The following is a 25,947-nucleotide window of genomic DNA, read 5'->3' as shown; positions in this document are numbered from 1 at the left end:
GACGAAGTTCCACGTGCATTTACTATGGCAACTCGCGGGCCTTATCAGACGCTTGACTTGGCGACGAAAGTCAAAATTTTGAAAGAAGTTGAACAAGGAGGCACCGCCAAGCAAGATATTGCGCAGAAATATGGCATCAAGCCAAATACCCTGTCTAACATCCTGAAGAACAAGCGTTCGGTACTGGACGCATTAGAAAATAACCAGTTCAAGATGTCTCGCAAGAGAATGCGCACCGGTGCCCACCCGGAGTTAGAGCAAGCGCTGCTCATCTGGATTCGGGAGGCTCGAAGCAACAGACTTCCTCTCAGCGGCGATATCGTTGCAGCGAAAGCGTCATCGCTTGCGATTATGCTAGGCATCGAGAACTTTGCTTCGTCCGATGAGTGGCTCACACGGTTCAAGCAGCGCCACGATATGGTGTTTAAAAGCGTTAACGGGGAAAAGGCTGCCGTCAATGCTGAAACATGTAATACGTGGAGGAAAAATCAGCTTCGCAAATACTTGGAAGTATATAGGCCGGAGGATATCTTCAATGCCGACGAGACAGCACTTTTTTACAGAATGTTGCCCGAGAAGACGCTGACCTTTAAGGACGATGACTGTGCTGGAGGGAAGCATAGCAAAAAAAGAGTGTCGGTGCTGATAGCGGCGAACATGACGGGCACTGAGCAATGTCGCCTGCTCGTGATAGGCAAAGCTGCTAAGCCTAGATGTTTCAAAGGCGTGAAAACGCTGCCTGCGGACTATGCGACTAACAGGAAAGCGTAGATGACCGCAGACCTATTGAAGGATTGGCTGATAAAATTGGATCGCAAGTTTGCGTTATCTAAACGCAATGTATTGCTTCTTGTGGACCAATGCAGTGCACACATGAATGTGCCGCCCTTGAGTGCAATACGTGTCACCGACCTGCCAGCGAACACTACATCGGTGTTACAACCACTCGACCAGGGGATCATCAAAAACGTGAAAGTACTGTACAGGAAGCATCTTCTTGAGCGGATGCTGTTGTGTATGGACAATGCAAGTCAGTATGAGGTGAGCCTTCTCAGTGCTATTCATATGCCAGCGCGAGCGTGGGGTCGCGTAAAGGATGAAACCATTGCGAACTCCTTTAGGGCGTGCGGCTTCATTCCAAGTGGTGCAGATGATGACGCGTCTTGTACAGTGGGGGAAGAAGACACAAGTGAGCTTGACGTTGATGGTCTCCTGCCAGCTCTCGGCGACACCCCTTTCGAGGAGTAGATTGCCACTGACAGTTCGGTAGAAACGTGCGGTGCACTGTCGGACACTGAGATCGTGGAGATGGTTCGGCCCAGCGAGCCTAGTCACGAAACTGAGGTTGATTACGACGACGCCGCAAGTAGCCACTACCGCGGGCTGCTGATGTAGCCGCAGGCCTTGCCCTCGCGCAGCGGTTTTTCACTGCTGAGAGCAACGCCGAGGAAGCACTCGGGCACATATACAGCCTGCAGGACTTGCTTTTTGCTGCAAGATTCAGCAAACGGAAGCAAACGGCAATCACAGATTTTTTCTCATAAACTGCTTTGAAATAAATGTATTTTTCGTTCATTGTGGCTAATTGGAATTCCGCTTAATTCGAAGTTTTTCGCGGTTCCCGTGAACTTCGTATTAACGAGAGTCGACTGTAACAAAAATTTAACATTACTTGTCAGCTAGATCTTTTCTGCTTATCACAGGCTTCAAGAACCATTTTTATGGTTTGCTTGATAAAATAACACATATTGCACCACCAATTTAAGACTTATTGCACATAGACAGACACAAACATAATCAAAAGGCCCTTTTTTGGCAGTGGAATAGAGATTAAGTTCATGAAGCCTTCCTTTCAACTTCTCATCCACTTTTGCAAGTTGTTAAGTCTTTTATTTTGCTGTTTTTCTCAGACTGTTGGACTTTACGATAAAAGAGATGTCACTTGTGCTCGTTCAGCGTAGCTGTCAGCGCAAGCTGTTAAGTCAGCGATTGTTCCTTCAAGCTTGCACCTCATCACTTCGATACTGTGAATTTCTTCCTAAATGTGGCTTCTCCTTGATACCTTTGCCTGCTTGTTCACTTGTTTTTTCATCTCCTCCAAGTAGGCCCGATAGCGGCTGTGTGCAGCTGAGACAGATTTACGCTATTCCTTTGTTATTGCAATGTTCATGACACCCCCAGCCTTGGTTACTGCATCACAGATGATTCGCTGTGACACATGTGAGATCTCCTTCAGGTTTTCAACAAATACCAGTTGGTTGACACTAAAACCTCTTTTAACAGACTACAAGAAGTCGTATAACCTTCCACAGGTGCATATACGATGAACTATTATCAGTCTTTAGCAGCTCAAGATAAAATTCATTCAGACTAGTAGAGTGCTTGTCAAACTGCCGCAGGTTTGGCTTTTTCTCCTGCAGAAGTTCAGCATATTCACCAAGCACCGCATCACGCTCATCTAACCGACGACCAACTGCTATGAGTGCGTCTAGGACTTTCCTAAAGCTTGTAAGACACTCATCAGGCTTTGAGGCCATTTGACGGGGGTTGAGCGAAGACAGGCTCCTAACCAGCTGATTTGCCAGTGGGCTCTTCTCAAGAATTTCTTTTGTTGTACCTATAAGGAACTGTTTGCATTCCATTCGAAAAGCAAATACTTCTTTCGCGCTCATCTTCGCGGCCTTGATTGTCCAGCAGCATGCCCAATGTCCACCTTTTTAACACACACGTGGTTATTTTGTGATCTTAATAAGAAAGCTTGTGGCCTTATTTCTAACTTTACCCTATGACTTTTATTTTTCTGGTGAAGTACCAAACTTTAGATTTAAAATTAAATGTGCATTTACTCAGAGACAAAACGTGGTATGACGTGAAACTTACACATTTATTCTATAAGGTCTTGGTATTAATTCCTACTAATAAGGATTAGCTCCTACGTTTACTCACAAGATATATATATATATATATATATATATATATATAGTCGCGTGGTCGTGACGCGTCTGAAGACAGCAGTGGACTTCTAGGTAAAACACGTTATTTTGCCGAACTTGTGGTCATGAAACTGAAAGTCAGGTTACAAGCAATGCACGCTGTACACTGTTATCGGCGCACAGTACGTTGGTCATCGATCAACTGACAAGCAACGAAGCGCATCGACATTCATACATGTGCCGTGAAATATTCCAGCGTTACTATAGCAGCCACGTAAGTTCTAGAACCAACTTTAATATGAAAAGTTCCAATATTATCTCGATGATTTTTGGTCAATCATTGCGGAATGCGCAAGGCAGCACTTAGTCTAATGGGGCAATAACAATACTGAGGAAGGAATGTGGCGTATTGTCCTCACTAACCACATGCTGCGAGAAGTACTTTTTAAAGAAAATAGTCTTTCGTGGGGACTTTTGACGCAAAAATTTTGGTCTGTCTGTCTGTACATTTGTCTGTTTGTCTGCCCTTAACGGTATTTTAAACGGCATTAACGTGGCCAAATGATACTCTAAACGGCCAACCCCATCCACAGCGCCCACCATTATTGCTCAAGATTCAGTGTTCATATTTGTGCGATTGTCAATTAAAAAGCAATTATTACACATATCTGAGGCACCATAACAACACATCAATACGTATTCTGTATCTGTGTCTCTTACTAGAAAAGGCATACATAAGTAATTCTAAGGACCATAGCATTTATCACGTTGCGCTGACCATGCAACGCTTGCACGAAAAGGCAACTGTTTCCAAGGCTTTGCTAAGACGACGTGGTGGTGGTATTTACCCGTCTCCTTGCGTTCTACACCTTATCACCTCCTAGACAGGCGCGCAGGGCGCGCGCGCTTCGTTTTCCAAGATAACTACCAGATAGCGCTCATGTCTCACGTGTGACGTGACTTGAAGTGCTCGTTCGCCTCCGCTGCACGCTCGAGGCACTCTAACGTAGTGCCTTCAGAATACCATTCACCGATTTTCTTGCGCAGAACATCAAATAAACGTTTCGTTCACTCTCTTCAAACGCAAGACTATCATCTTTCGACGACATTTGCAGTGCAACATGCAGATACAGGGCCAATTTTTTTTCCTAATCGAAACAGAAAGGTCTTGAAAGCTTTAAGTTCCAACAATTTGGAAGGCATTAAGGTATAATCTGAGAAAATTTCAGTATGATCGGTGTGATAGTTTTCCATGAAAGGTACATCAAGTATGAAAAATTTTCAAAAATATTATCATAAGAAAAACGTGCTTTCATGTTAAAAACTGTCATGAGCAAGAGACCTCTAGAAGAAGGAGAAGGACAACGACGAAATCCAGTTTTGAATGGTGCGAGAGCGCGCATCGTAACTTAGAAGCACGAGGCATGATTTGAGCTTTAATAGGGACATGCACAACGATGATTTGGCATTGTTGACGTGGGCTTGCAAGTAGAAGGTCGTCTTGCCAGAAAGCACACTGGCGACAAGAACGGCAGAACTTCAGCTTGGAAGACTTTGACACGGGTGTCCCAAGAGGTGGCCAGAAACCTAGACCCAGTTCGAGTGCGGCCTTGGGACGCAGCAACCACGCATCGCAATTGCTGAAGTTCCTGGCACAATCCCGTCTGAAGCAAGTCGGCGAAGATTGTCTCCTGTAGGTCACGTCAGCTCTTAGCATTGGGCCGCACTGAATGCCACTAGGCCTAACGGCTGAGGCCGTCGCCACATCAACGATGACATTAGACGACGTCAGCAGTGGAAGGGAGGGCAACATTTGTCGAGAACCCCGACAAAGACGCAACCAGACTGATTCTAAACTTTGATCCCGAATGATAAGCAAATAAGATCGACCCATAGGGTCAAGAACGACAAGGCAACACTTCAAACGCTTCTGATTGCAAGCAATTTTGATCGGCACCAATCTCTCTAAAAATGCCACGTATGACACAGGCCCAAAAATTAGCATTTTATCGTGAGATTGTGAGCTTCGACGAAAACACAAATATGTTCATGACTTTGACAGGAGGCAGGTTTTCAGCTCCGGTCGAAAAGCTGAATTGCACACTTCCCTGTCCTGTGGATTAAGCAACTCTTTTCCAGCAGGTTATGCATTTTCTGATACAGTTGAATCTCGATGATTCGAACTCGAAGGGGCCCCAAAATTTGTTCGAATTAAAAAAAGTTCATATTAATGAAAGCTATATAAACAGAGGGCTCTCCGTGCAGTGGCGCATGTGCATTGAGCTAACACACGAGGGGGAAGTTTCAGAAGACTTACATTTATTCACAAATCACAGGACATCCGTCCTAAATTGAAGTAATTAGTGTGATGCACGTCTGCCCACCTTTGCCTTGCAGCGAGTCAATCGATTTCGCATGCAGCTTGTAAAGCATTTCTACTTCGGCTTCAGCATTCTCCTGGAAAGAGAAGTTGCACGTGGCAATGTCCAGCGCCAACAATCTCTAAAGACAACTACAACGACTGCCTCTGCGCTACGCAGCTGCAGCGTGGCCAGCACGGAACGAGACAGGAGGAGCGTCTCCATGCGGAGAAAAGCAGATCGCCATTTGAGAGAAAACCAACACTCCATGGCAGATTTTTTTTTTTTCTCTTCGTGCGCTGCGTTGAAAGGAGAAGGGTTAAGGGGCAGAGACGGGAAAGAGGGAAGTGTGGTACCGGCGCGTGAGAGACCCCCTCCCTCAAGGCGCCTAGCTGTGCTCCCGCAAGGGCTGCAGAAGATAGTGCCTTTTTCCTATCCTTCAGGCACACATTCATTGAAATCTGCGACAGCTGTCTCTTTTTCCTTTTCGCTCACTTTTCGCGCACGGTGGTGGAAGAAGGGTTTTTAAGTGGCAGGGACAAAAAAGGGAGAAGCGTGGCACAGGCGCGTCGCAGATCGGCATTTGAGAGAGAGCAAACATTCCACTGCAGCATTTTCTTTCCTTAGCGCACAGCGTTGAGGTGTCGGAGGTGCCGCTGCGGGATTGGGCGGGGTGCTGAGAGCATTTTCGGAGCACATGTTCGAATCAACTGTTGTAAGATTTTGATTGATTAGTGGGATTTAACGTCCCAAAACCACTACTGGATTATGAGAGACGCCGTAGTGGAGGGCTCCGGAAATTTTGACCACCTGGGGTTCTTTAACGTGCACCCAAATCTGAGCACACGAGCCTACAACATTTCCGCCTCCATCGTAAATGCAGCCGCCGCAGCCGGGAATCGAACCCGCGACCTGCGGGTCAGCAGCCGAGTGCCTTAGCCACTAGACCACCGCGGCAGGGCGAATCAACTGTTGTAAGTGCTTGCACGTTCGAATTACCGGGCATTTTCGCCTATTGGAATACACATAGCTTTGACGGAACCTCATTGTGAGTTCGAATTAAGCGAATTAATGAAATTCGACTGTAGTACTTCTTCTGTACAACAGGTAGTTGCTATACATCACTTTAAACACATCTGAAGGAATGCATCAAAAATAATAAAGCAATCAACTCAAACACACCAAGCAAACATAGCCGGGGCCGCTGAAGAAGCATTACCAGAAGTGCCGCACTAGAAGTCTTCTTGGGCAGGTCGTTCGAATCAAGCCAGCTTGTTTACAAACACCAAAACCGTCTGTAGAAATTCACCTTGGAATTACAGGCCCATTTCACCAACATATACCTACTGTAAAATGCTCGAGCATATCATTTCCTGCCTCCCACGTTAAAGATACCTTAGAGCAAAATAACTTCTTTTTCTCCAACCAACATGGATTTCAAAAAGCCCTATCATGCGAAACACAATCGTTCGAGGTCACAACTGACCTACATCAGAATTTAAATTAAAACTTTCAAAATGACTGCCTTTTTTTCCCCAAAAACGTTTGAGTTGCTCACTGTCACCTCATCTCTAAACTATCTTTGTAGCACTTAGATTCTTTAACACTGTCACGAATATAAAGCTTTTTTACTAATTGGCAGCAGTTCATCATTGTTAATAATTTTTCCTCCCAGCTTCCTTATGTCTTTTAGGGTGCAGCTGGGTAGTGTGCTCGACACGCTACTTTATCCAGTTTATATTAACGACCTACCGAACAACATATCACTACAAGAGCAGATTTTTGAAGACTGTATAATCTACCAAGTAATTACTAATAGTAATGCCCACGTAATTATGCAAAATGACCTTGAACTTCGTACCAACTGGTGCGACTGTTAGTTAATGTCTCTTTCAAAATAAATGCAAAACAATGTCCTCTCACAAACACTCTCAGACTTTTTGCCCCATACTAATGGCGAACTTGTATCTAGCATTAACTCTTTCAAATACTTAAAGGGGCCCTATGACACTTTTCATGGTCAGAATCGGTAGTAGAGGCTTTCGACAACACTCGAGCGAAATGTTATAGCGCAGCGCGCGGCCTGGAATTCACAATAAATGATCAAAGTCAGCTAAAAATTGATTTCTCTTCTCTCAACAAATCACGGAAGACGCTCAAATATCACTTGTAAAAAGCCCATCTATCAGCCATTGACTGATTTGAGCATGGTGCGCTCAGGCGTTACAGAGATCACCATGGAAGGCTGCGACTGGTCCACGGGTGCGTGCGCGACTACACTGAAAAAGCCGTGCATTCGAAGAAGAAAAAAAAAGTGCTCAAGGTAACGAGGCGCGCCTGACGTTTTTCTATAGGCCTGCCGTCTCTCCCTGCTTACTTCCAGCGCTTTCGTCAGGACAAGAGAAGAGAGAATGCAATTGCAGCATGCGACAAATCTTTGTAACTCCACTCGCACTGAACGAATTCTTAGAATTTTCGCGGCGTTGAATTTGAGGCAATAAGCTTTTCCCGTGAATGAATTCCATGGTTACATGAAGAAGTGTTTCAAGGCCCCTTTAAGTGCAACCTTAACTGCTAACCTTTTCTGGACTACCCACATCACCGACATCTGCAGCAATGCCTTGGGGTCATTAGGGTACTTACACCGTAACCCGTGAAAGAGACCGACAAATATATGTGCTTGTAGCCTCCACGTTTCTTTGCCCTCAGTTTGAATTCACTTCTTTAATTTGGTCCCCCCATTACACGTATATAGTATGCTAGAATCAATCCAGAATAGAGCCACCAGATTCATCTTTTAAAATTACGACTATAGCACAAGCACAATGCAAATTTGAAAACCTTATCACTTTATCCTTGCAACAGTTACAATGACTTTACCCTACTATCATGATTTTGTAAATATGTGCATGGGTCGAGGTCTTTACCAATAGCATAGCAAATTTCTAAATACACCTAAAAGAAGACTTCATAGCCTTTGCACTTGTGGTAAAACTGACATCTTCAATCCATCTGCCATCCAAGCGCTATCTACATGAGAAACGACCTTCCAGATGATATAGCAGCTGAACGGGATAAATTTGAAAGCACTTCAGTGCACATTTTCAGAATTGATTGTTTCCTTCATTCATGCCTAATTTGATATTCATGTGTTTATCAGTACTTTTGTGTTTCATTTCTATTATTTTTATTGTGTTGAATACTAACAAGTATAGTATGGTCCACTGTTAAAGGGAACACTTGAGTGAGCACCCTTCATATTGCTGGCCCAGTAACGGTGAGTCGATGTAGAAGAATTGTTCATGCATGGCACTATTCTGACGAACTGAGCCACGACAGAGAACCACCAGTTCTCTTGTGCGAACCTAAGCCCCTGTGTCTTTGCAAGAGACCAATAATATTCAGACATGGCCGGCACGGAATTGTTTATTAGTGGACTTGTCTGCACTTCGTATTCTATGTGTAATTGATTTGATTGATTGATATGTGAGGTTTAACATCCCAAAACCACCACATGATTATGAGAAATAATGTAATGGAGGGCTCCGAAAATTTCAACCACCTGGGGTTCTTTAACGTGCACCCAATACTGAGCACATGGGCCTACAGCATTTTCGCCTTCATCAAAAATCACTTTAAGAGTTGGAAGTGCTACATGTCCTTGTCGTGTGTTTACTCTTGGTAGCCCGTTGTTTCATAGTCACTAGCATGTTCTCTGTATTTAGTTCACATTGCATTTTATATAGTTAACTATTACACATTGTATAATTGCAAAAAAAAAATTATCCCATTTCATTGTTTGTATTTACGTAATGTAAAACCAGGTACATGATCTTTTTATGCTCCCCTTACACAGTGCCCTGTTAGCCCTTAAGGTACTTTGAATGAATAAATAAAAAATGAAAAAAATTACATGCTGCACGCAACCAGCCACGGACGATTGTTTCCAAGTGGCAGTACTGCGCTTCAGCACAACAACATGAGTTCATTGCGAACGTGGTTTAATTCACTTGTGAGCAAGTGGGCATCGCATAACATGAAAAGGCCTACCGGAGGGGCTGCTAAGTGGACATTATTATCAGTGAGTCTATATACAATGAACTACTGATATAACAACCACTTATTGTGGCACTTTCGAGTTCGTTATAAATGGGTTCGACTGACAATAAAATCTCAGCCTAGAAATTTATTGCGAGTTTTGTTTTCGGCTGTGTTCATTTTCAGCAAAGAAAATCGTACTTTTGGCGTGGCTATCTGAAAACAGTACTTCGAACGATTTGATCAACATAATAGTGCCCTCGGGAAAATGATGATCATATGCAACAGCACACTGCAAAATCAGGCGAAATGAAGGCCTATTTATTAAGAAGGAGGTTCAATTCATTCGACACTTATGATATCTTACTCTTTTTTAGCCTCCTGACATCTAGCATAAAAAAGTGGTGTACACCATCATGTGCTAAGCCTCTCAAAGGGTTGGAGTACCACTTTAAGAAGTGGTGATGTTAACGGAGGGTGAGTGGGTGGATGGGTGGGGGTAAGAAAAAAAATGAACACACAATGAATGCAAAAAAAAGTGAGGCTTTGAGTTGGAATCAAACCCACGTATTCTGCGAGACAGTCAAAGATTCTACCATCGGGTTACATCAGTGCTTTAAACTACTTCGAAAAATGACTATCCAGTAGTCATGTCGACAGATGCAAAGAAAAAAATCGGGGTTCGAACTATAATTAAACCCATACAATCTGCATGGCGGCTAAGTGTTCTACCGCAGAGCCCTGTCAGCCCTTGAAAATGCTTCAGAAATAGTTGTGTCGGGCAAAAGGACACATTAAAGGGATACTGAACAAAAATTGGAAAACCTGACAAAAATATTCCTAGGAAATTGAGACTGTTCCGATAAAAGAAGTTTATTTCACATATTTTTAAACGGTTCGCTATCCTTCTGGTTGACTGTCAGAGCGCGGTGGCTACACACGAGCGCAAGCCATGACATCACATTGATTGATATGTGGGGTTTAACGTCCCAAAACCACCATATGATTATGAGAGACGCCGTAGTGGAGGACTCCGGAAATTTTGACCACCTGGGCTTCTTTAACGTGCACCCAAATCTGAGCACACGGGCCTACAACATTTCCGCCTCCATCGGAAATGCAGCCGCCGCAGCCGGGATTCGAACCCGCGACCTGCGGGTCAGCAGCCGAGTACCTTAGCCACTAGACCACCACGGCGGGGCAGCCATGACATCACAATCGCCGCGATGCATGCAGGGTGCATGTGTTCCCAACCTTCCCATTTTCTTCTCCACCTCTCTTTTCAACCCACTCTCCTCCTCCCACAAAAGCGCTGATGCTTTACCTCGGGAGAATTGTTTGCTACCGGTGTTGTTTGTGGTGGTTATGGAAACTGTAGAAGACGCAGAGCGGATTGAGAGACCCGGGCAACGACTGACATTGTTGGCATGCACATTTCCGGCCTTGTACAGTCACTAAAGATTACCTCCTCTAGTCCACGGTGAAGCCACTAGACAGGGCACTGTAGTGGGAATGCCTTCCAGCATTTTGGAGCAGCCACTGAAGCAGGCAAAATGTGCTTTCGGAGCAGCTACCCCTGTGTTTGGAGTACGCATGAACTATTCTCGATAGAACTTCAGCTTTAATTTAGTTTAATGTTCCCCCAGTTTACATTATCACTTTTACAGAGGCAGCACGCTCCCAAAACAAACACTAAAAAATAAACAAAAGTACTATTACGTACAGATGAGGTGACACAAAATAGTGAAGAATCAACAAAGCAAAAAATGGCACGAGACATAGGAAAGTGAAAAAGACGAACGAAGCACTGCAGCATGAAGTTCATAGCAACATGCCGAGAACCTGTTGAGAATGCAGCATAACTACGCACTTAATGTAGTATGCATTAACCACGAAGTACAAATTTGCATCTCTTTACGTGCGCTATCACCGCTAAAAAGGAATAAATACATTGACATATAATATGCCTAATGTGCTCACCACAAAGCCACTTTTCTTTTTGCCAAGGTTCAGAAATTATTGGTTGATTGATTGATATGTGGGGTTTAACATCCCAAAACCACTATATGATTATGAGAGACGCCGTAGTGGAGGGCTCCGGAAATTTAGACCACCTGGGGTTCTTTAACGTGCACCCAAATCTTCAGAAATTATTGGTACTCCTGCACACCGTTCAATGGCAGGTGGTGGCACCACCAAGCATCATTTATAAACTACTGCAGAGTCCGGGAGACGCAGCTGACGCAGTGGCTGACATAGCGACAAAACAGACATAATCCACCATAAATGTGTACCACAATCAGCTACTTAGCAACGCTGACAGTTTTTTTAAAATGTGGTACGGTTGCAGGGAGCTGATAGGCTACTGGCTAGTTGCGTGCAGCGCTTCACCTACTCGGCGTACATGCCGTACTGAGCTGCTTGCCCCCACTCTGCCACAGAATGTGCACAGATGTGGCGGAAAGCCTTTTGTATTAACACAATGCAATAATGACGAGCTTTTTGCAAGTGATGCTCTAGCGGTCCTTGCAGCAGATGGAGGCGCGTTTGTACTTTCGTCTAATGAAAGCGCGCAGTATGGTAACAACATGTAGCACTATACAAGATGTACCGTACACTTGTGGTTAGCACAATAACATCAATGCATTGAGGTGCCTCGGTGCTCGCAACCCACAACACTCATTCGTAACAGCGAGCTGCTTTTACACACTGAACGGTGCACATTGATAATAAGACGGTAAGGTCAGGCGGACCAGCACGGTCAGGTAGTCGCTGTCTAATGAAAGCGTGCAGTAGGCTTAAAGCGCACAGTAGGCTTAATGCTCGGGCAAGACGCAGACATGCCTGAGCAGATAGCTTTGTGATAAGGCTTTTGGTTGGCGATAAGTCATACTGACGCACTTATCGGTCTTTCCCAGATTGCCTTCTTTCTTTCCTAATGAAAGCAAAGGCATTCCCGCAATCGTGCTGAAGTCGAAATAATTGATCTGTCAACTACAAGCTTTTCAAAATGGTGGAATACCGTTCGTGGGACATTGTCAGGTAGGCCAATTCAGCGACACAGACAACTTCTACGGCACAAAAAGTTATCGCGGTACACAGCTGGTACCCACTAACGGTAGGCATAACATGAGCCATTATGGCTTAATGGTCAGCAAATGCATTAGTCTATAAGAATCGGTCATGAAATGATCGCAACTATATTTTAACTATTAGTAAGCTAAAGTGGATCTTGTAAAAACTAGCGTGAATGGGACGGAGCCTGAGAATAGGAAGCAGCGCTGATTCGCGCAGATTTTTACAAAATGCATCAAATCCAACTCGACCACCTCTCTACCTCACTACTTCACTGTAGCTTAAAGTGGGTACGTATTAACGAGTTTTGACTGCGGTATGTCCACATGTTAAACATACTAGACGAATTCTCAACTTTTTGACACCACAATTTTTCCAAAACTTTTGAGAAGTGCAGAAATCAGTCGATAAATGATTCCGGCTTCCATGTAATTACAGCAATGTGCAGGTAAGCCTAGAGAAAGAACGAAGGCGAGGTGACGGCCACCGACAAATGTGCCAGTATGACTCATTGCAGACAACAACCAATAAGTATCTTGAGCTGCGCGCTTGAACACACGTGTCACATAGCGTTATTTTAAGCCTACTGCATGCCTCTAGCCACCAATCGCATGCTGCCTCACAGTCAAGCATGCACCACTTTGTAGAAGTAAAATATAGCAGCTCGCTGTTGCAGAGTTGAGTGTTGTGGGTCATGCACTTATAAAATTCGCTGCAATGATGCTATCATGTTACAGGGGCAGCGCTAACAGTGAGGAACTGCCCCACCTCGAAGAGTAAACATAGTCAATAGAATAATGGTGCATGCGCTGTCAACATTATTCTCTGTTCCAAAACCACCTTGTAGTGCAGCAATGGTGCAAATTATACAAAAAAGACCCTTTAGGAGCAGCATGGCGCAGTAATTTTCAGTTGGTGCAGATTGGCACAATTGGAACAGGTTTCCCACTACTGCGTGCAGTTTGTAAAATATGTTAAAGTTTGTGTCTGCCTGAAATGAAGGTTGTGTCTCTCAATTTCAGCATTCGATCTTTAGATTTGGCAGAAAATTTTGGCGGCAAAAGTTTCGTTCAGTATTCCTTTAAAAGAAGCATACAATTTAGAGCTGCAGTTGCAGAGTCTGAGAAACACTTAAAGGCAAAGAAAGTCTGCACACCTTGGAAAGAGACAACCAAAGACAAAAGTGCTGGCATGAGGCATTCAGGGAATATATTTAATGCCGAACATATGTACTTGCTCATTTAGGCTCATATTTATTGCATAATTGCAGCCAGGCTTTCACCTTCTTGTGTTACAAGAGTAATACCCATCAATTGTTTCTTCTGCACTCATTTGGCAAGCAAACTATGTCCTTGGACATCGCTTTCTGAACATTCAGAAACACAAACGAATGTAGACAGCACTGCTGCATGTCTCAGTTCTTTATACGTTTTGCACATTTGCAGCCCTTGAAAAAGGATGTTTTCATTATAATGCGGTACCACTTATAGTGCAGATATTTGTGACTCTAACGACATAAACCTCAAGTGGTCTATGTTGTACTGATCTTTTAAACATAACCAATTTAGCTAGAAAATGTCCCCACAGCTGACTTCCAGCATATGTACGTAGTAAACTTACTACCTTGAAAAAATGTGCAGGTCCCCGAAATCCTAACACACAGAGAGTAGGTATATTGCACAGTAGGAAAGGAGCTCACCTTTAGCCTCATAGTCATCTGACACAGAGAGGTGCTCCTGAGAAAGAACCAGGCTACGGACAAACATGTTGGAGTCCACCAAGTAGCCGTTCACCAGCTGGAGTAGCTTTCGTTGCTATACAGAGATGTGAAGTAAAGGAATCAAGAAATATAAACAACTCTAATTTCACTTTTTGCTCACAAATTATTTTTTGTTTCTGGTACTGCTGCCTGTTTCTCAAGAGTCACAGTACTTCACATAACACATGCGGATATAAAAATTAGGCTGGTGCAAATAGTGAAATCGAGGTAGAAAAGGAATAGTGATTCGGTTGAACACTTTTGCAGCAAATTCGAATAGAATATATCACATATTCTAAACAAAATGGCCATATTTGTTATTTTTAAGAAATCGAAACAAAGTCTGTGCAAATGCCATTCTTCTTGGTTTAGAGGAAGAGGAAACAACTTTGAATAGTAGTATAATTTGCAGCAAATTCAAATAGAATATATCACATATTCTAAAGAAAATGGCCATATTTTTTATTTTTAAGAAATCAAAACCAGGTCTGTGCAAATGCCATTCTTCTTGGTTTAGAGGAAGCGGAAACAACTTTGAATAGTAGTATGATTTGGCTTTCAACAGAATGCAAATGACAACCTGTAAAATATGTACCAGTTTAAAATTTACTACACTTAAAGCATGTAAGCCAGTATAAGCAGTATAAGAAGTTTTTAAGGGGAGATGCAAGTCCAAAAACGCCAGTTTCTTCCTAAACTACATATTTTTAATTTTTATTAGTTTTCACAAGTTTGGGTTTTCTACTTTCACAACAAAAAAAGTGAAGACTAATTAAACTTGAAGCAGGCTAAACTCGCTTTTAAAGAGCACAAGATGGCTACCAAAAACTAAAAAGGAGTTCATTGTCTAGAGTCCCCAGAAAATTGTTACCTGGCTGCTTGCCATTGCATCTCGCATGAGGAGTTCACTAAAGCCACATGTTCAAAATAACAATGATTGCCAATCTCTCATTACAGAAGAAATCATCTTAAAAAGCAGATCTTTGCCACACAAATGAGCTTTGACTTATACAGTGGAACCTCATCAAACCTTATCTGACAGGGACGCGAAGGAACTACGTGCTAAGCAGTACTGGCTTACCCATAAGAAATTTGCACTTTCCTGCGAATAAATAAATAACATCCATATTCATATCTACATCGAAAAAACATCCCCCAATTTTCTTCGTGCTACGTTGAATAGCATGAATCATGGCCGTTTTTTTCATCTATTTTCAGCACTCGGTGCTTTTGTCCCAGCTTCGACATGACGCAAGTACGAAGAAACACAGGCACACATACACAACACGTGAAAAACGACACTCCCTCAGACTCCACACCTCTCACGTACAGCACGGCACAGTCGGAGAACAGTGAGGCACGGTGGCAAAGGAACTAAGAAGAAAGAAAGCGAAGCAAGTGCACACCGAGTTTGTGCAAAGCACCACCATCAGAAGCCAAGCCAGGCAATTGCTGAACTTCATATTTTGGTGGATATGTATTTCGTCTTGCGAAAAAAAATCCAGGAGATGGGGCTCATCAACACAGCCACCATCATCATCAACTCAAAGAAGCAAAGTGTGTTCTGATCTCTAGGGCTTGATGTTCTGTCAAGACGCCCAGTGGGGGACGACATGCCACGGCGAGTGCACAACAAAAATCGCAATAACCATGTATTAACCGATACATACACGATAATGGTACAGTTTATGCGCATACAAGATGCATTATGTTCAATGACCGCGGAAATGGGGATTTGACGTTACTACTTTTAAAACAAAACTATTGTTTAAGTGGTTACAGTTTCCACTGTATTTTTTAAATAAGTTTTTCTCAAGATCCATTTTTGGGCAACTTCTTGAGAATAAACATGCTTTGGTACTTCTGATCACCAGATCAGAATGAAAGTTTGCCCAGATGTTCCTCAACATATGGAGGGTGCAAGTAGTTTCTTTAAAAATTGATATGGCCTGTATAATTATTATGAAGCTAAAGCAAACAATTAGTATGGGCTGAGAATTCTAAGAACTCTCACACTATAATTTTTTTGTCCATTAAAATGTCTTATACACAATTTCTTGACCATTGTTTGCATTTTACAGTTAATGAGGAGCAATATGAGCTATTGATGGCCATGATACATAAAAGGTTATTGGCATAGAATGTTTGTCCAAAATGAACTATATTTTACACATTGTCATGGCACAAAATGAAAACTGTGCAACTTGCTACAAAACTAATTGCATATTTGAAATCAGCATCAAAGTTAATATATACAAAAAAATTCCACTGCCTGATCAGAGTGGTTTAGGGGGTCCGACAAACCACAGAGCTGACTGACCCTATACCGCCTCAATACTAGTGATAGTGAATACAATGAGGCAAAGCCGAAGACACCGTGAAGTAGTAGTGTAGTTAAAAAGCCCTGCTTATCCCCACAGAGGTCCTGTGCCTCCCCTTTTTATTTTTTCAATAAAGGACTTTCCATCCATCCCTAGCCTGCAGATTGACGAAACTTTTTTTCCAAATCGTGTCTCCCCTTAAAGGGGTACTGACACAAAAACATTAGCCTCACGTTTTTCTGCTGCAATGTGTTGCTGGGGGCCTGTTAGTCATGACACGACACATCCTTTGCTGTAGTCCATGACAGATAATTAATTACAGGCCCCTCATTATCAATAAGTTTCAGTTTCGGTTTGAGAGAGTTCTAAAAACTGGGCACAACTGTCGCCACCTAGCGTGTGCAGCTCTTGACCACATCAGTACATGAAACTGTGGCGCACTTCCGCACGGTCCACATAAAGAATTACTTTCGAATAGTAAATGGGACTGGAATGTCGCCAAAAACATAACTTTCTAAACGTGTGCTACGGCCATGCACTCACAACCAGCCTAACGCGGCAAAAGAAAAATGGTGGCTATGTCGTCATTCTAACTTGTTTTGTTGACGGTAGCGTAGTGACGTGAGGGAAGTAGGGGGTCACGTCGGGGTCACCTCCGATGGTGTCTATAGCACTATGGAGTCGGTGGCTCATGCAAACTTCAAACTGAATTTAAAATCCCTTCCAAGCTTTATTCGCTGTTGATATCTTGCAGATGATATACAAATGTTCACAAGAATCGACCCCGCAGGCTATCTCGGCCCCGAAATCTTGTGTCAGTACCCCTTTAAACTTGAAAAATGACGAATCGATACTTGAGTAACATGTTCAGTTAACCTTAAAATGAAGCTTCGTGACAGAGTGGATTTGCCCTGGTTGGTGTTTTCACGACTGAGCACCCCTTCAGTGAAGTGAAATTACATTTACAGGGGGTTACATATGGACTATTATACATTTATTTGTTCATTTCGAATACGTTGAAATTTTCAATATTTTAAATTCCTTTTGAAGTCGATTCGAATAATGTAATCCGCATTCAAATATTTAAAGCATTTAAATATCTACACAAGCCTACTCAAAATTAATAATGATTTAGCAACAGGGGCTACATTTGTCATAAATAAAATATATGCCTGGACTGTGGCAAATTTTCGACACTTTAATTGTTCTAAAAGCAAGGCTGCACTGTTTTGTGTGAAATCTGAATATTTTTAAGCATCTAATCAACTAATATTGAATATTGCCGAAAGTAAACTTTTTCAAACAGTTAAAACTCTCGGCGTCCATTCTCACAAGCACATTGCATGGAATCGCCATACCGAGCACATTAGTCAGAAACTTTGTATTTTAGAAGAGTTGCTTCGATGCCAGAATATGCAACCTGTAAAAACAAAAATAGTAGTATTTAATGCGTTTCTTCTCATTTACATTACTGCAATCTTATCTGGTCTACAGGCTCTAAAGCATCATTAAATGACTTGGTCGTGCTACGAAAAATGCCTTGCGATGTATTGAAGGTGTATTGTATAACGCACACTTGAATATTTTCTAAATATGAAATTTTAAGAATTACTAGTTACTACAAATACTAGCTTTTCTCAACCTTCCAATCGGAAATACGCAGAGGAAATATTCTTTTACCCCCTTTGGCTGACTTGCAACCTCATCCTGCCATTTGTGTTACTTGGCATACGAAGACTTCGCATGTACCATATGTCATCGTGCTAACTATGAATTTGAAACACTACGCTACCATCTTCCAAGTGCGATCAACAAATAGAAATTAACAATTATAATCTGTGTATATCCCTTTCCGCCTTAGCGACCAGTGTACTGGACATACCAAAAAAAGTTGGTGCAGAAACGCAAGCAGAGCCTCAATCGAAGCCGAAAGCATTTTTACAGCTGCTGTAAGAGGCGAGCAATATAGTTTTCAATGTTTTTCCTCCCTCTGCCCCACTTTATGTGGGCGCCTTAGAATATGGGCGACATGCACAGAAAAAAAAGTGTGCACATGATGTGGTAAGCATACAAAATTATTTTAGAAGCTCTCTTTGTGCAGTTCAAATAAATTAAATCATGCAAGCCGAGTGATCTCTTGTAGAAACAATGATGCAAAAAGGTAGCTTTTGTAAGTAGTTTGCTCGCAATGTGAAAATGTTTTCATGTCCAGTACACTGTACACCAGGATACAATTGAATCACAACGTTCCAAACATACAGAAAAAAAATGAAAACTAGGAGCAAGCGTCACGCGACAAACTTGAAGCCCAGCCATCAAAAATGAAATGGAGGAGCATACTGGGAATTCCACCAAGAGCATGGTGCACAAGGAGGAAGCGACATCAGAGGAAGTTGACTTGTGGACGCTAAGCACGCTCCGTCCTAAGTTTTTTACCATAATGACGCTATGCGCGACTGTTAACTACGTAATAATTTTTTGTTGTTGTTTTTCTCATATGAAAACAAACCGTTTTTGTGTTTTTAAAGATGATTAACCTTCTGAAAAAGCCAAAAGCAAAACTCTTTCAAGCAAGATAGCAGAGCATGTATACCCATAGGTGCAACAAAGGAATCCTAGTGTCCAGTATAATGGACATGGTTCAACTGTGAACACCATTGTACTTAGGGTCTCCGAAATTTTTTACATGCTTTTCAAAGGCCTCTTAGCTGGAAATGGACATAAAAAATTGTTACCTAGCCTACAAAAAATATGGGAATGAAAGGTATAATGTCTAAAACTGCCATGTTAAATTGGATGTGCAGATGGTGTTGATCATGAATGTTGGATGATTGATGCATTGTTTAATTTAATTCTTACATACCTTCCTTGTCATGAATATTTTTGTATTTATTTTAGAGTTGCTATTTAATTATTGGGTGTCCTGGGCCACATGCATATTCTGTTTGTATTGTCGCTTTCCACTGCCAGAATTTTTTTGTAATTTTACAATTTAGATGTTTTTTTCTAGGCAAAGGGGCCAGTCAAGCTGTGACATGCAGCTTTTTTTCCTTTGCACCAAACCATGTAGTATACAGTGCGTTGTGATGTGCTTGTCTCGTGTTTGAACAAACTCAAACTTAATAAAATCCTTCTGACAACCTAATTGCAAGAATCAACCATAGTCGCTGTTCAGCTAATCATAACTCCAGAGATTGATCCAGAGATTAATGAATCGTCAACATCACTGTGTTGCTACCCCCAAATCAACGAAGCCACGTGTCATTTCTGTCACCCTGAGTACTCATCTAGGCAGCATTCACAAAGGCAAACGGCTTTGAAACCTTAACATACATCAAGCCTCTTTTTGCTACAACCTTCAACCTGAGCTCAGTGTTGAAAAAGATTTACATGCATACTTTTGTCTTAATGTGTGGCTTGACTGAAGTGTGCTGTGCCTACATAAAGCCACACCTGCTTTTTCACCATCTGATGTTTCAACTTTTATTTTTATTCTATAGACATACCTGCCATGTTCAAGAAATCTGAATACTGGGGATTTTCGAAAGAGGGGGTAGGAGTGGCACACCAATTTACCGTGCCCCCTCTCCGTTCTTTTATCACAAAAAACATATTGAATATGAAAGGGAGGGGAGAGCCCTTAAGTGCAAACGTCAGCATTAAGGTCTTGTAATGCCTTAGAGTGGCCAAACAAACAACACTGGTAAGATTTCCAAACTACACTAGAATCTTGGTAATATGAATCTCAAGGGGGAGCAAAAATATTTGTGTCAGAAATTTCATAGGAAAAAAGAAAACTAGCAAAATCAGTTTTTAAACTGCTATTTTTGTCCAATTAACTCTCGTATATCTTTCTGGGCCACATGTGACTGGACCAATAGGAGACGGTGCAGTTGGCTGCCGCGAAACCACATCAAAGCTTCACTTGAGGCCAACCAAAAACTTAGAGGCTAAAGTCTGCTTCACCAAGAATCAACAGTAACGCAAAAATGCCTCGTAGCCACTACTATCAACGATCGTGTTGCAGAGACAGTGGTTTCATGTGTGGCGGTTGCGGCAAACCTCTGGTACTTCCGTTTTCAATTTGCATTGGCTGCACGCATGCCTCGAAAACTACGTTTGTTTCATAATTGCATCAGCGGCCGTTTTGTTTGTAACACTTGCAAAAAGCAGCATCGGTTGCTTTTACTGGGTTAGCGTTGCACACGCATGCACTTTCAGAGTTCCATCATTGCCATATGTGATCATGTCAAGAACGACCAAGGTTTCGTCCACAGTGGTTAGGGCAAACAATAACCACCGTTCTGACAGTGCATGCTGGCCATGCCTGTACATCTTAAACTTTCAGAAAGCTACTCCCAGCCGTCGCTCGACAGTTTCAAGTCTGTATCACCCACCACGATGCGTAAAAGTGTTTGGAACATCTGAATTTTGGTCCATTGCACACAGTGAAATTTGCCTGTGAAATTCCATGAATTCATCTCAGTCGACTTCGTATCACTAATATATTGTACGTACATTTACATAAATTGAGATTCTGCAGTACTTTTACAGCAAGGCTTCTTAAATTGGTTCGCATCTATGAGTTACGAGACGTATTCACAAAATACCTTGGTTTGTCAATGTGGCCAGACCGCGCATAGAATTTTAGATTTCCGGGAGATTTGCCTGGAAAGTTTTTCGGGAGTCTCCAGAAAAATCTAGGGGACTTGACAAATATGCATAGGGAACCTTAACCACTAGGGTAAGTCTCCCTTTGGGTAAATCTCCTTTATTTGTGACCGAATTTATGCAATATTTCCAACAAATGCTACTAGCTGAATTCATGATTGTTATAATGTAACTTTCATGAAATCCCGATCAAGATCCCCACCCTCATTAAGTCAGAATTATGAGCAATGTGGAGGGGGTCGCATAACGACACCAAAATTATATATGACAGCGGCAAAGTTTTCACTTCTAGAAGCTAATGGTGTGTACATGGACTTCCACAGAAGTTTGCGCTCTCGTTCGTGGCACAGTGCATTACTTCGATCGCTCAGAAACACGACAATGCAATCAGACCACTGGAGGTGAGGCATAGAAGCACCTCAGATGATGAGCAAATGCATCAAAAGGGGCCCTGCAACACTTTTCTGAGTTAATATGGAATAGCCTCACCAATAGCATATTATGCATCACAGATCACATTCTGCTAACATTTTTACAATTTGTCAAGTCAGAGTGGACAAGGATTCTTCGCATGCTGAAAGCTATGCAGGGAGAGGGGTGACAAGGGGGCAAGAGGATGTAGCTTTTCATCAGCGTGCTTCATGACCTTGAGCAATTTTTTTTTTCTTCTAATGCGCACCTTATTTTCAAAGTGTGATTACGCATGTGAGCGGAGGCACGCAGTAAAATCTCTCAACTGCCACGATAACTACACAACTTATGTTGCTCAAATCAGCCAACAGTGGTGACTTTGGGTATATGGCACAGTAATTTAAGTACAGTATGTAGCATCATTTGCAGAGAGGAGAGGAAACAAGTTTTAGCTGACAGAAAAGTATTTGTGAATTCCAGCTCTTGTGCAGCTCTATAATGTTTGGCTTAGCTGTTCTCAAAAGCCTCGACTAACGATTAGCAGTGTTTTTTGACCAAGTTCAAAAAGTGTTGTCCCTTTAAGCACACATCACAACACACAAACATCAGAAGCCTCACTTTTCGCTGACTTCATAGGTACCATCCTGGAATACAGATCTTGAAGGCTATGCTTGTGCTCGCGAGACTCAAAAAACCTTAGTGGTGTTTGGTGCCAAGTTTGGGGTGCTATCATTACGTGGCAAAAATAAATCAAGATATGAAGACCAATTTCAAGCACAAGCACTAGGAAAGGGGTCGCAAACATGTGGCCCCCGGCGTCATGCTGAAACAGTCTTGTGGCTTTGCCAAATAGTATTCACGCTATTTTTTCACGAATTCAATTAAGGCAAGAAAAGACCGGTCTCAAGCATTTTTTTTTTCTTCGTGAGACATCCCTTGCGGTGACTGCGAGTTAAAAAACATCAATGTAGAACAAAAACAGAACCAATCGGCATTCATAATCATTATGGAAATCGAAATTAATATACCATCAGACCCCTTCAAAAACTGCCATATCGAAAACACATTCTTTTGAATGGCAACATATCGAATGACAATCACTTGAGTGGTTGCCATATTGCTTGTAGTCCCATCACTTTAGTGCTTGAGTCCCCATCACTTTAGTGCTTGTAGTTTACCTCCTATCACCAAATAGGACAAATGAGTGAAATCACTGTGGGCACACAATAACAATATTTATGCTATGAGAAGTTTTTCTCTTAGTAAAAACAAAAAGTTGTGACCATGCCCCTTTCTCTGGTATTACTTAAGGCGACCCTCCCCCCTAAAAGGAATGGCTAGATCCGCCCCTGCCTTGCACTAGGATACTGGACTGTTCAGCAGGGTCGGATGGGACTCAAGCTGGCCAGTGTTGTATTGATGCAGTGCGTGACAGAGGTGTGGAGCGGCGGAGGAGGGGCACTTTCTCAGAAAAGCGTGGAAATTTGAATTTAGCAGTGAAATAAGAAAAGGCACTTGCTTGGAATTTCACAGTATGTTTTAACATTAATGAAAACAAGCACATTTACATGAATGTCAACAAATTTATTTTCATGTATTTCACACTCACCTTTGCCTCGGTGCTCAGGATTTTGTCAAGCTGCCGGAATGCCCTTAGATTGAACTTCACCAACTCGCCCAGGAGGTCAAAACTGCTTTGAAGCACTTCTTTCTGGCGAACATTACAGTTGACTAGGTTGCCAGCAACCAACTGCAAAATATAAATAGCACCAAAGTGTCAACTAAAATTTGAGACACGTCTAGTCTATATATACATGGGTTGCACGTAACATCAATTCTGACTAGCAAAGTGAGTGACCGCCATGTTTGTCAACATTGAGTCAAGCGGCGCTTGCAGCTTACCGCTGCGTCAGAGCTTGTCGGTGTCGAACGTTTGAGTGACATAGCGAAAGAAAATATGCACATGCTTTGTCCGTCATAGTTCGAAGAGCTTTTATGACTGACTAATGTATGTTACCGAACAATAATTTAAATGTGCGATGGCATTGACCCGTACGTACTGCGCATTGGCAAGGGTGACACCGAACATTGATCTGCTGCCTTCTGTGACACACGGTGACATCATGAACTATTTGGTGCTTTCAACAAGTCATATCACGTTGTAACAAATGAAAGCCTATAAGTCGCTGGACAGCCACTACTTCTACAGCAAAGCAGCTTCCATCACAGCGTGCCGTTGTTCTAAGTGAGGTTAGTTACGACGCTCTCTGACATTACGGTTGAAGTGAAACCTCGTCTTTCTCAAGACGCTTGGGCTTCGACAGGATCTACTGCTGATAGTTCATTACGTTCAGCTTACGCGTCTATGACAGGCAGTTCGAGCGATGTTCCTCTCGTTCCCGGATGTGGCGTACATGCAACCCATGTATACACCGACTAACGTATTGATATTTTTTTTTTCTCCAGCATGATTGAGTTTTCCACTTAAAACTCTCAGACATGTCATTGCCCAGAGCGAGCAATGTCCGAGTGTATGAAAACTTCCTTGAATATTTTAGATAATTAGTTTCTAATTTCAGGGGTTTCACACTGTCAAAACTATTGTATAATTATGAGACAAAGAGTGTTGGGGGCTCCGGCTAATTTTGACAATCCAGGGTTCTTTAACGTGTATTTACACATCACAATACACAGTGGTGTGGCATTGTGCCTCTATCAAATATTTGATATCAGAAAGCACGCACGACACGAGTGCAATTTCAAAAATGCATTCACAAAAACTATGTGCAAGTCAACGATATCCCTTTCTATACCAGCAGCCAGTGTGCTAAACATAAAAAAAAAAGCAGTGCAGAAAAGCAAGCAAGGCAAAAATTGGAACCGAAATCACTTGTGCAACTTCTATAGGAGTCAATATCTTTTTTAGTGTAGTTCCTCTCAGAGGAAAGACGCACTCAAGGTGCTCAAGTAGGTGAATTAAAAAAATTTATCGTTGCACAATTAAAATAATTTAAATCATGGGAGTTGCCTAACGCCGCCTTGAAATGATGTGAAAAAGTTGCATTTTAAATGCAAATTTCGCTTGCAGAACAAAAACATACTTATGTCCAGTACACTGAAACAAAAAACACAGTCGTAGATGGAAAAGCCATTTTCAGCTCCAATTGACATCGAGAAAATATCAAATGCGGGGCCCTTTCAAGACGGCAGCCCATCAAGTGAAAGGCCTTGTCAAGAGCCCTAAATGCTTTGACATACTTTAAAGAATACTTTGACGATGATTTTTGAACATCCACAGCAAGAACTACGTAATGTTGATAGTTCCCACGAAAATAAATGTGATTTCAAAGACAACGTGGCATGTTCAGTGATCAACGCAAAGATTTTTTTCATTCTCTAGGGTCAAAACAAACCAGTGTTTTGTTTTCTCAGATAAGTAGCCTTTTAAGAGAACCAAAAGCAACATTCTCAGGAGAAACAAATTAGGATATGTGTACCTATATGTGCAACTAACAAATCCTAGTGTCCAATACAATGGACATGGTTTTGCCAGGAAAATCACCATACATACTGTCCTCATTGTTTTTTTTCGTGCTCTTCGAAAGGCTATGAACTACAAAATAAAGTAGAAATTTTTCCTCTGCGATGAAAAATTTGTGATGGAAAAGGGTATGACCAGCGGTTCACGTAGTATCAATTTATTGTCTTTGTTGTGTTCTGCTGAGACAGTGAACATTATTATGTTGAAGTTAACAATACATGTCATACCTCCCAAGTTCAAGGATACTGAACCCGGAAAATTTCTGCAATGAGGGGGTGGAGGTGGGGGGTAGTTGTACTGAATTATTCGCGTTTTTTTAAATTTGCACTGAAAGAAAAAAAAATTGCGGAAATAAAAAGGGCAGGTCCCAATCGCAAGCACAAACATCAGCGTTGCAGTCTTATAATGACTAGGAGAGGCCAAACACAAGAGGGTAGGGTTTCCCACTAAGGTGGAAATCTCAAAGGTGTGAGCGAAAATACTCTAGAAATTTCATGTCATCAAAACAACTAGCAAAATCTATTTTTGTCAAGACAACTCGCATATGTCTTCCTTGGACACATGTAAATGGACGGGACGGCACAGCTGTCTGTTGCGAAAGCGCGGGTCAAAGCTTTGCTCACTAATAGATTTTTTGGACAGGACCGCCATATTGCTTCTAGCCTTTTTTTTTTATTTTTAGGGGCGAAGCTCCTTAAAGCGGCACCCTATCGTCTCTCGTGGTAGTAGTAGTAGTCGTAGTGTGTAACCAGTCTTAGATTTTGACCTCAAAGGTGGTGCCGGAGGGAGATTTCTTCTGTGGGTTGTTGAACAATAAAAAATATTGCAGCGTGCGCGT

General features: G+C 42.2%; 1 protein-coding gene across 2 annotated transcripts in view; it reads right to left on the bottom strand.

The window, feature by feature from the left end:
* LOC119177222 (short transient receptor potential channel 4-associated protein) overlaps positions 1–25,947 on the bottom strand; it is a 238,014-nt gene that overhangs the window by 9,586 nt on the left and 202,481 nt on the right. For both annotated transcript variants that reach the window (XM_075878275.1, XM_037428640.2), the window contains 2 exons: positions 23,178–23,318; positions 14,106–14,220 (listed from right to left, as the gene is read on the bottom strand). In XM_075878275.1, coding sequence (XP_075734390.1) covers positions 14,106–14,220; positions 23,178–23,318 — 256 coding nt within the window. The remainder of the gene's footprint in view (positions 1–14,105; positions 14,221–23,177; positions 23,319–25,947) is intronic.

This window comes from Rhipicephalus microplus, chromosome X (assembly GCF_043290135.1).
Source record: "Rhipicephalus microplus isolate Deutch F79 chromosome X, USDA_Rmic, whole genome shotgun sequence".
NCBI classification, from domain to species: Eukaryota; Metazoa; Arthropoda; class Arachnida; order Ixodida; family Ixodidae; genus Rhipicephalus; species Rhipicephalus microplus.
Note: the sequence above shows the minus strand (reverse complement) of the source record. Positions and strands in the feature narration are given on the sequence as shown.